Here is a 12,286-nt window from a genome sequence, read left to right on the forward strand (position 1 = left end):
ACCTTGTTGTCTTCGAACCATTTCTGTGTAGCTTTTGCTGTATGCTTGGGGGTCGTTGTCTTGCTGGAAAATAAATCTTCTCCCAAGTCGTAGTTCTCTTCCAGACTGAGTCAGATTAGCCTCCAGGATTTGGCGATATTTTTCTGCATTCATGTTCTCCTCTACCTTTACAAGCCTTCCAGGGCCTGCTGCTGAGAAGAATCCCCAGAGCATGATGCTGCCACCACCATGCTTCACAGTGGAGATGGTGTGTTTGTGGTGATGTGTAGTGTTTGGTGTTCGCCAAACATAGCGTCTAGTCTGATGGCCAAAAAGCTAAATTCTTCTCTCATCAGACCAAAGAACCTTCTTCCAATTGACCTTGGAGTCTCCCACATGCCTTTGGACTAATTCCAGGCGAGATTTCATATGAGCGTTTTTCAACAGTGGCTTTCTCTTTGCCACTCTCCCATACAGCTTCGACTGGTGAAGAACTCGGGCAACAGTTGTATGTACAGTCTCTCCCATCTGAGCCACTGAAGCTTTTAACTCCTTCAGAGTGGTCATAGGTGTCTTGGTGGCCTCCCTCACCAGTCTTCTTCTTGCCCGGTCACTCAGTTTGTGAGGACGGCCAGCTCTAGGCAGATTTAAAGTGCCATACTTCTTCCATTTCTTAATGATGGATTTAACTGAACTCTGTGGGATGCCCAGTGAGTTGGAAACCTTTTTGTAGCCATCTCCTGACTTATACTTTTCAATGATCTTTTCTCTGAGTTGCTTGGGGTGTTCTTTTGTCTTCATGTTGCAATTGTAGCAGGAATACTGATGAACCAGAGACTGGACCTCCCAGACACAGGTGTTTTTATACTACAATCACTTGACACACATCAACTGCACTCAGGTGATCTCCATTTCACTAATTGTGACACTTCTGGCATCAACTAGCTGGACCTCTGTTGAATTAGGTCAGTCACTTTAAAGGGGGTGAATATTTATGCAAACACTTATTTTACACTATATATTTTTAATTAATTGACATTAGTTTGTAAATATCTGTTTTCATTTTGACATGAAAGAAGCTTTTTTTTTGCAAATTCTTGTCAAAAAAGCCAAATTATATTGACCATGATTTCATGTATAAAAGCAACAAAAGGGGAAAACATCCAAGGGGGGTGAATACTTTTTATAGGCATTGTATGTGTGAGACCACAAACCAGGTTAAGCCAGGGGTCAACCTCTTGCACATTTTGTCATAGTTGAGGAGGGGTGAGAAAATTTGGTAAAACTACAAGCTAATCCTGAGCATAAAACACACACTGCGTGTATTGATGGATTAACATCAAATGCCAATGAAAATATTTGTGATTATGTGCACAGAACAATACAATAATATAGTGCGTAGTCCCTCTTTAAAATTGCACAAGCCTTGAAGATCTTGAGCACAGCTAAATAGATAGATATACCAACAAAATATGCACAGGCTCAGATTCAAGCATTGGTACTTCCACACCAAAAAGATACACTTGTTATTCATAGCCCTTCCTTCGTCTTTTCTTCTTACAATGATCATAGATGCTGTATATATATATATATATATATATATATATATATATATATATATATATATATATATATATATATATATATATATATATATAGACAAAGTCAATCAGAAGTATCAGGGAAAAATCTTTCATAATTGTCCGATGGAGTTTTCCTTTTTTTGTTGTTCTGTAAACTAAGAGAGTTGTGAAGAGTTAAATTAACGGGTAAGGGTAGGGTTAAAACCGTAGGGAGTGAGTTATAGAATTTCTGTTTATGAATGATACAATTGGCAGATACAATAATGAAATTAATCAAATGTTCAAGAGCACCATTAGATGAATTGGCATTGTAAAAGATAATATCTTACATTGTTAAATGTTACATGTGTTTAGAAAACCCGGCCTTGCTGCAAACATATGAGCCCACTTATGACTCTGGATAGTGTCTGCCTAGTTGTTGTGAAGACGGAAGTGGTAGGAGGACTTCCTCTCTGGCCAGTTACCCAGTCCTTTTTGGTAACAGTAAAAGGAATACACCGCCGCCTGTCAAGACACCATCATGACATCTGCGTACAGAAACAGGTGGGACACAGTACATCTTTGTTTTTGCATGGGACGCAGGACACATGGGCAGCCAAAAACCTGCGCTACATCCCTCATAGTAGCAGCTAGCATCCTGACCGCAGGCTGCTATTAACTTCAGTCTAGCTAGCACAGCAGAAACTCAGCCGAGGGTGAGGCAACAACAACAAAAGCATGCCATTCGTACATGTTGGTATGCTTCACATTTAATGTCGAACACACCTAGACTTTGTGGCGGTTTACCAGTCAACTAATACAGCAACTTCAACGATTCAAGTAGCTATGCTAACTCCCTGTTAGCCCATCAGCTGACACATGATGTTACTTCCTTTAGCCCTGACTGGCTAACAATTAGCTAACTGTTAGCTTTATTTGCTGACCCTGCAAGGGAGAAAATATAAATGCTACTTAATTCCAGAAATCTGTCATCCTGATGTTGAATCAGCTAATGACAAATTAGCCAAACCATGCTTCCTTGGATAAACGCCATGGGCTCAGTTTAGAGGAACTGCTTTTTTCATTTATTTTTTTCATGTAGTTATCTTTTTCTCTGCTTAAGTGTATTTTAACCCACATTGTCAATATCAACTTTTGTATGTGAGAACTTATAACATTGGTTGATTCTACATCTCCTGCATGTCTCATGATTAAAGTATTCTTTATTTCTCAAATATACCACCCCACCTGCCCACAACTCATATAAACACAATGTCCTTGTATATTCAACAGGATTTGTTCTGGCTGAAATGAGGCAAAGGGGGTTTCTCAACCGTAATCTGTCGAAATTTGATTTAGGAAGGAATAAGGAAAATCAATGCACACAATGCTGCAGATGCAGAAGTTTCCATAGAGACTCTCATACATAAAGTAAAAAAACGATTATTTTTTTATTTGGTGGAAAAATGTTTTTGTAAAATGAGGTTTGTCACTCAATAACCACTGACGCTAGCCATTTTTACTTATTCATTAAACAAAAATACCACCCAACGAAGATATTTTTACAGTATGGTACTTAAAATGTACACTGAAATATACCTGCATCAATCCAATAATTATGAAGCTCATCATATTCACTCTTTGAATGTCAAAGAGGTGTTGATGCTCCTCTACTCTACTGTCTCTTTGAAGGCTGCAGTGTGTGCTGTTGTAGCTATGAGATTGCATTATGCTAATGAAGTTTCTAATACATTGTCCACTGTGGGCTAAACATTGCTTGAACAAGTGTTTATAATGCTTAGAATCTTAAAGAACAAATTCACTACTGCTGGACTGGGTAGAGTCTGTGTCTCTAGGTTGTGTGGCTGATTAATAGGAAAACAAATGTAACTATGTAGTCCATGTTTATAGGTTTATATATCACATGGTAGAAGTTTTATGTTTGGTCTGAGTCAGATAAGGGAGAGGAACAAAAGTTAATACGGAGCAGTTTTTAAATTTGAAAATGTAAAAATATTCCTGACTACAACGGCAATTTGTGTAATATAGAGAAAGTTTTAGTAATTTGATCTCTGGTAAGGTATAAATGGTTAAATCACAAAAATGAACTACTTTATCTGTATCCAAAACATTACAAAGTGCGAATTTCCTGCTGTGGGACTAATAAGGGATTATCTTGTTTTATCGCCCATTCCTACTTAAAGAAATAATACAACATCTATGGAAATACACAAATTGGCTTTCATGCTGTTTGTGTGCGAATTAAACAAACAAAATACAATGTGTTGATTAGCTTTTTCACCCTTCTCCCAATTTTTATGCTAATCTAAGCTAATCACCTCCTTCTGACTCAACTGGTGTTGATTCTTTCACGAAAAAAACGAAAAAGCATATTAACCAAAACTGTCCTTTTAAATGTATCGTCACTTAAGTTTTAGTACTTAAAATCAGAGAAGGCATCTTTGCGTGTAGACCATGCGTTAACAGTTATGAATTAACATGTTTATAATATATGAGGCATATTTTCACTGAGCAGTGTAATACAGATATACATTAGGTTCTAACCTCGTCTTGTTTCTTATTTCAGAATACAGGAATTCAAAGAAACCTTGAGTGAAGAAAACATTAACCAGAAGACACTGAGGGAGCTGTGCTTTAATGGTAATTTTCACACCTTGAGGGTTTTTGTGCTGCAACTGTTAACGCTCGTGTAAAATTATATTGTTCTGTATTTATCCTTTTCTTTATTCAACTCAGGAATTCCATTTGAAGGAGGCATACGAGCACTTTGCTGGAAAGTAAGTTGGTCTGCCTCTGTGTTGTTTAAGTAAACTTCTCTGCATGACACATTGGCCCTCATGCAAGAACATTGTTGTGTTCTTATCCTAAACCTCTCATACTTTTTTCCTTGAGGTTTGCTCATATAAGTGTTACAAGTTGGGTCCACCAAACCCTCTTAAGCCTAGTTCACACTACACGACTGTGACCCTCAGTGTGCGAAATACCTGGTGGCAACCAGGGGGTCCTGTCCACCCCCACTCCCCCCTTTCGATCCGCCCACACACATGCACCACAATGGTGGATGAGAACGAACCCCAACCCGCTCTCTCATCTCAGCCACAGCCACCTCATATGCAATACTCACACATGATTTCATGAAAACTCATCTGACTCCTCAAGAGGAACAAACAGCATACAGTACACTACACTTCGTCTTTTAGAGTACAGAACTCTTCAGATTTTCCTCACGGGGTTAAAACAATTTCCGACACTAGTTGATATCACATACAGACTCTGTGTCTATTATGCTTATTTGAGGGTTATCCTTGCAGCCAAGTTCCCATTTTTTTATGGCTGCACCACGACGTCAAACGGAAACATTCATAACGTGCCGTCTACCCTTAATACACATTCTCTAAGAAGTTCTCTAAAATTGCATGTTGGTATCTACAAAGTCTGTGATCCCGACCGCAGCTTAAGATAAAGTCTAGTGGGTTGGAGCACCAGATCACACTTGGTAATGACGGCCGGGTGGATCAAGCAGGGTTGAAGATGATGTCCTTCACATCTTTACTCGACAATAAATGTCTTTGGTAAATAATCTAAATCAATAATGAGGTCTGAGTTCTAAATACAATGTTCCATAAGACTAAAGTGTGTCGGATCAGATTGACTGTATGGGCTCACAAAATGTTCTGTGATCCTGACTCGTGATTGTTTGACTCTCTTTTCAGATCCTTCTTAATTATCTACCTTTCGATCAGACATTATGGGAGTCTTTCCTCAAAAAGCAGAGGTAAGGTTGATCAAAGAACATTTACATTTTATTTTGGGATTTCTTTTTTTAGTTTCACTAGGCAACCACATTCAGCTGCTTTCAATCAGCATAGCTGGTGACATTAGATTATGTCGTTAGCTGACTAAAAGAAAAAGCTATGACTTCCTAGGCTTGATGCTGTTTATTCTGTTGGTGTCCCATGGTGAAGCTAGCTGGGCAGAAACAACCTTTACTGTTGTTTCCTTTGTATCAGACAAAATTCTGTTTCAACACATTTTTCAGATTTGATTTATGTTATTTACTAACAGGAGGTATTATATATAGATTTGGTTTTTTTTGTTGCAAGTTGGGGCGGCAACTAATGATTAATTTCATTATTTTCTTTCTTTCCAGTCTATACAATATCAGAAAAATGTAAAATGGGCCATTGCAATTTCCCAGAAGCCACATATGACATCTTCTAGTTTCATCAACTAAAACCCCCAAAATACTCTATTTAAAATCATATAAAACCCCATTTTAGAAGCTGAAAACAGAAAATGGTCTGTGTTTTTGCTTGTTAAATAAGCATGACTCAATTATCAAAATAATTGCTAATTCATTTTCTGTCAACTGATTATTCAACTTTTTGTCTCGGCACTCCTGCTTGTGTGTGGTTTTAATCCAGTATAAGCCTGGATTTGAACAAATGAACTCTTGAGGTAAATGTAATCTTTTCACCACCTTCCTCCATGTTGTCCCCTGCCTCTCATAGGGAGGTATACTCTCAGTTCCTAAAAGAAATGATCATCCAGCCTGGTATTGCAAAAGCCAACCTGGGCTTTTCCAGAGAAGATGTGACCATGGAGGACCATGTGAGTGTAGTCTCTGCTAATAAAAGTGCATCTGTTGTTCTCCCATAGATTTCTTCCTTTTTTTTTCTCCCGTTAAAGGTTTTTTAGGGGAGTTTTTCCTGTGCTGATGTGAGGGTCCCAGGACTGGGATGTCGTATGTGTACAGATTGTATAGCCCTCTGAACCCAATTTATGATTTGTGATATTGGGCTACACAAATGAACGGTTAAGGATTTGGCTTCAATATAATCACTACAGCTATCACAAACAAAGCAACCACATGAAATGTGAACTCCCCCTCAGTTTTGGTATGCGATTGTGTACTCGTGATGCAAAAATGTCATCCGGCCATGTCCACATATGTCAACATCAACACACACACTTATTTATTTATTTATCGGTGTTCACCTGTACAGAATGTTTTCAGTAAGCACTGCGAGAAAAGTGTTAAAGAGGACTGAAAGTATGAGAACTATCAAAGCTTTATAGCTGGATAGTAAATGAAACTGCTTGTCTGGCTCTTTGCTCACAGGTGTACAAGTCATTTGATTTTGATTTTTTTTTCAGCCTCTAAATCCAAATCCAGACAGCAGGTGGAATACCTACTTCAAAGATAATGAGATTCTGCTACAAATTGATAAGGATGTGAGGTAAGTTATCTATTAGTTTGCTCTAGATAGTATATGAATGTAAAAAAAAACATAGCCTGTAATTTTGTATAGAACAGGTGAGGTAAAGTTTAATGTTGTCGGCATGCTTGCAGGCGGCTGTACCCAGACATGGCCTTCTTCCAGCGTCCTACAGAATACCCTTGCCAACTCATTTTGGACCCTCAGAATGATTATGAGACGCTGCGACGACGAGTCGAACAAACCACACTGAAAGCACAAACTGTAAACCGCAACCGCAGTGGAGTCACCAATGTAAGTATGACTAGTAATGTGTGTGGCTGGTTCTGTTAAAACAAACCCTGGGGCGTTTGCCCCGTTATAACGTTCCTTTTGGGCTGATTTGAAATATGTCAATAGAACCCTTTGACCCTGATTTAGAGAAATATTTCACCCATAAAACGATTCATATATCAGTTACTCACTTACTCACTCATTATTTTTTTATTTGCTCCCAAGTCTGTTTCACACCGCCAGGGTTACAGCATGTGTGTATAACAGAATACACACACGTAGTTATAGTTGGATCTATGGTGCTCTAGATGAAGCAGTGAAATTATAAGTCTGTTAATTTACAAATTCAGCTCTTTTCTGTTTAAATTGTGTTTGATACAATGACACAGCAGTAGGTTACCTCGCGGCTGATGGGATCTAAATAAATATAAACACTGTATGTGCTTCATATAATCAACATTATACAAATAATTGCAGAACAAAGACACCACTTTTGGGTAAACCGAATCTGCTCTCCCAGGTCAGCTCACCTGGAAAGTCTTTGAATCTGTATCCATCTAACGAGTACGAGGTGCTGCCCAATGGGAGCGAAGCACACTGGGAGGTAGTGGAGCGTATCCTCTTCATCTATGCCAAACTCAACCCCGGGATTGCCTACGTACAGGGCATGAATGAGATTGTTGGGCCAATCTACTACACCTTTGCTACGGACCCCAACAGCCAATGGAAAGGTCGGTGGCATTGAAAAAGAACATTTTTGATGTTTGACTCATAGGAAATGAGTACAAGCCCTTTGTGATTGCTCTCTGCTTCTTTGTTCAGAGCATGCTGAAGCAGATACATTCTTCTGTTTCACCAACCTGATGTCGGAGAATAGAGACAACTTCATCAAGAGCCTTGATGACTCTCAGTGTGGCATCACCTACAAGATGGAGAGTGTGTACTCCATGCTGAAAGAGAGAGACCTGGAGCTCTATCTCAAGCTGGTATGGCCCTTTAGTGAGCTATAGGGGTGTCTGATACAACTCTCTCCGTTCTGCTACGTAGATGTCCTTGCTGGTCTTATGTGACTGGATTGCGTTATTAGGAATACCCCTGCTCTTCTTGACAAGACCCGCCCTGTGCAGCTCTCAAGCGCTCAGATTGGCCAGGCATTCAAGCTTGCAGTGGTACTGGTGACCTGATTTGTTCAGGTCCTATGTCCTGACCAAAAGGCTATCCTGACCCTAACCACTAGAGGTCAGTGCCTAACCTTAACCAATCATCTCTGCCTCAATCAGCTCGACAGAGTGGGTCTTGCCGAGACAAGCTTTGGGATTTCCAATTATGCGTCCCGAGCAGTTAGCATCTCTGAATTGCATGAATTTCTCTTGTGAATGTACTGTATATAAATCAGAGCTACAACTAAAGAGTATTTTCTTTCTCAATTAAGCTGTCAATTACTTTCTTGATTAAGCAATCAATCAATTAATTGTTTGTTCTGTAAACTATCAGGAAACAGTGAAAATTGCCCATCCCATGTTCAAAGAGCCCGAATTATCTGAGAATGTGAGTCATGACCCAAACTGAGCCTGTTAAAGGATGAGTCCACAATGATATCCCCAGTTTTTCCTTCTTCTTCTTCTGTCCACACAGGAAGAGCAGAACATCAAACCACAGTATTTCACATTCCGCTGGCTGACCTTGTTGCTATCTCAGGAGTTCCTCTTGCCTGATGTCATCCGTATCTGGGACACCCTGTTTTCTGACCAGGACAGATTCCATTTCCTCATCCTGGTCTGCTGCGCCATGCTCATGTGAGCTTTTCACATTAAGAACCCTGTACTCCCAAGCATTGATCGATCCCTATGGCTATTCATGTGAAACCCGGTAACTATTGACTTCTTCTGTTCACAGACTTATCCGAGATAAATTATTGGCCGGAGACTTCACAGTCAATATGAGATTACTGCAGGTAAGGCTTTTTATAATACGCTGGGAAGATTCACATTTAGACAGTGTAGCCGATGCAGCCGATGCTCTTACTGAAAAGAGGATTTTATTTCTTCTTTAACTGCTGTTCCTTTCAGGATTACCCCATCTCAGATGTCCACACCATCCTGACCAAGGCCAAAGATCTGCGGGACAACTCCTAACCTGTTCTATCTATTCCTCCTGCCTTTTGTGCTTGGATGTGGTAGGTGAGAGTTTAAACATTACAAAACATTGTTGTGTGACACATGTATCTTGGGAGGACTTGATCAATGAAGAGCTTGGACAGATATGCTGGAACACCCAGCACACTGCTTTTTAACTGGATGTCTGACGATTGTTCAATGGGGACTGCCATGAAACCTTTGAAGACGTGCTGAGACTATTCCCTTCTTGGAAAAAGGCTGCCTTGTTACGTAGCAGTCCCCCTTTCATAGCCATCTCTCCCGTGGAGACTTGTTGACGACAGTGACTGCACTGAACGTGTGCCACATTAGTCCTACACTACAGATCTTAGTCTGTCAGGAGTACGTACCAGAAAGGTTTAACAGAGGCAAGAATTACCTCTGTACCCACCTATGTAGTCAGATCAAGCAAAAGTCTCATTGGGTTGAGCTTTAGTGCATGTTTGTTATGTTTGTTTTTTAATTTTTAAAAGTTGAAGGTTTTTAATGTGAGAAACATATTCCTTATCTGTTTAATCATGTGGAACAGGAGAAAGTATTTTTTGGTACATTTTCTGTGTGGATAAAATAAATCTGAAGTAATGGCCCATTAAATATGTTATTGTCAATCATCTGAAAAATCATTCTTTCTTTAGCATTGTTTCCCTACGACGCCTCTGTCCCGTTGGTAAATTTAATGTGATGAATACCTCTGTAGCGTTGTATTACTTTGACCCAACTTAAGACTATTGAAAGAGGAAATTATACTGCTTTTCACACTGAACATAATTTGCTCTTTAGTAGCTTCACTACAATACTTTGTACAATTGTCAATGGCGAGTCATTGGTTGTGATTCACCATTTACTGTTTTCTATAATGCATTGCATAGCAAGTTAACTCCAAGTTGGGAGGCTGCTGCCACATTGAACTGGACAGCAGGTTGTTGATTAAATGCCTCAAAAGAACCCACCAGATCCTTTGGTTGCATCAATGCAGCTCACATCAGGAAATCAGTGATGGATGACTGGAAATACCTGTATCTGTAATAATATTTGCTTGTGTATTGGACTAACTCATGGAAAGTTGGCTCAATAAACAGTGGAGTGAAGCAGCGGGTGTGTCCTGGGACTAGAAAATGTTCTAGTATGCTTGACTCAGCAAACTGCATGTTGAGGAAAAATGTGCCAGCAGCATTTGATGGCACAAAGAATAAAAGGGCGTAAGCCATGTTAAGTGTTAAAAGCCTCTTGACTTGATGATTAGCATGACACTCTTAACTCTTTCCCTTTTTAATCTAATAGCTTCTGTAGCTAAAGATGTACAGCGGAGGGACAGCAGGCTGAAGTAGCATGACTGAACAACATTGCAGTTGCAGCAGCTTCACACCAGAAACTAACCTGCAGTTAATAATAAAAGGTTAACTTTGAGTTAATAGCTAAGCTCCCCCAGGGTTCTTGGTGCTGGTTGACCTTTGGTTCTCCATAATACTGTTCAGTGTGAACACCAGCACAGCTCTTTGAGGATCAGATTGTGTATTGTGCACGATCTATGTGGCAGGCTGGTCATGTCTGGATTATAATTTAAATATAAATGTGTATCTGTGACATGTGTATCTGTGACATATAATATTCATTGGCGGGAAACGGACCAGAAGTTATCTCAGCAGCTGTTTGAAAGCTCAAATATGTCGACGATACTTAAGCATGATTGAATTATTTCATGCTCATATGAAAGAACTCTATGCAGATTGATGATGAAATACTTCCCCTCGTTAATATGAACAAGCACGAAACTCATCTTGTTTAAAGTGCAGGATTTTCTAATATGAGCCTTCATATACACGCCCCAAATGGAAACAGACAGCATACTTCCTGAAGTATTTCTGTAATGTATCATTTTGAATCATCTTTACAGGCACTCCTTACAAATTGGATGGGGCATTACAACTCTTTGTTCTGTTTTTTTCTGCTGACGAAGATCTTAGTTAACCTTTCTAATGAAAACACACTATTGAAATATACTCTTTAATATTGTTAGGATTTGTGTGTGTGTAAGCTCCGTTTACTTTTAACACACAGTATAGAACCATACACTGCTTTTCAATTTTGTAATAAGCTGCTTAAAGGAGGATATTCTTCCAAATTGTGTCAAGCTTTTGGATTAGAGGCTTGGAGATCCACAGTGACTCCAAGGCTAAAATACTAATAAATCTATAACTCTGTTTGAAAAGGATGACCTTTCTGATCTCGACTCCCTCTTGAAGGTTCCTTAGGTCTGAGCCACAGTGAGACAGGCATAATGTCTGTAAGAGATGAAGGCAGGTTTGAATGTGTTTATAAAATAAGTTACCACCACAAAGAAGACATGTTCCTGCACCGTGCAGCGTTACCTCTTAATGAACATAGATATTTATATCCAGAATATTTGGTTCAGTTTGATAGAACAGGCAGTCTAAGACCAAATCAGGAAAAAAATAATAATTTGAAAGTATATTTTATCATGTGCAAAAGTGTTGGGTGAATATTTTTGAGGGACTGTTACTTATTGATGGCATCCACATGCTCCTCTTTTTAATGCATATTTATTTCTGTGTGTGTGGATATGTGTGTGTGTGTAGGGGGAGTGATGATCAATATACTCTTTGTCTTATGTCAGTTATTTGCATGGTTCCTATTTTGTAAGCCCATTTTTGTAACGTCTCCTGTGATAAGATATATGTATGCTTTTACATATTTGCAGATGTGCATTAAAAAAAAAATGATGGTATAAATAAAATCATGTTAAACTGTGTTATTGGTTGCATCTGTGCTTTTCCATCAACCTTTTCACAGCAAACATTTTGACAATCCATCACAGGTTTAACTAATGACAAAACAAATCCCTGATGGCCTGAGTGAAGAAACTCATCCTCTCTGTTTTGACATTAATAATGACTGCGTTCTATTTAGCTTTACCAGATATGAGGACCTCATATTGTATGTAGCGTTACTGATGAAGTGGCCCTGAAGGGTACTTTAGCAATGTTAAACAGTGGTCATGAAATAAGTCCCGCCCACAGTCTTTTGAGACAATGAGAAGACGAGGTAGCGCAGGGTC

At 39.2% G+C, this 12,286-nt stretch overlaps 1 protein-coding gene across 1 annotated transcript; it reads left to right on the forward strand.

Moving 5' to 3' along the window:
* Positions 1-905: 905 nt before the first annotated feature.
* Positions 906-11,979, forward strand: tbc1d13 (TBC1 domain family, member 13). Its single transcript, XM_054612290.1, has 13 exons — positions 906-944; positions 1,917-2,105; positions 4,129-4,202; positions 4,299-4,339; positions 5,276-5,337; positions 6,074-6,173; positions 6,720-6,802; positions 6,916-7,075; positions 7,575-7,785; positions 7,877-8,040; positions 8,690-8,850; positions 8,951-9,008; positions 9,124-11,979. Exons 2-13 carry the CDS (start codon positions 2,083-2,085, stop codon positions 9,187-9,189), a joined length of 1,203 nt encoding a protein of 400 aa, XP_054468265.1. The 5' UTR covers positions 906-944; positions 1,917-2,082; the 3' UTR covers positions 9,190-11,979.
* Positions 11,980-12,286: the final 307 nt, after the last annotated feature.

This window comes from Anoplopoma fimbria, chromosome 14 (genome assembly GCF_027596085.1).
Source record: "Anoplopoma fimbria isolate UVic2021 breed Golden Eagle Sablefish chromosome 14, Afim_UVic_2022, whole genome shotgun sequence".
Lineage (NCBI taxonomy): Eukaryota > Metazoa > Chordata > Actinopteri > Perciformes > Anoplopomatidae > Anoplopoma > Anoplopoma fimbria.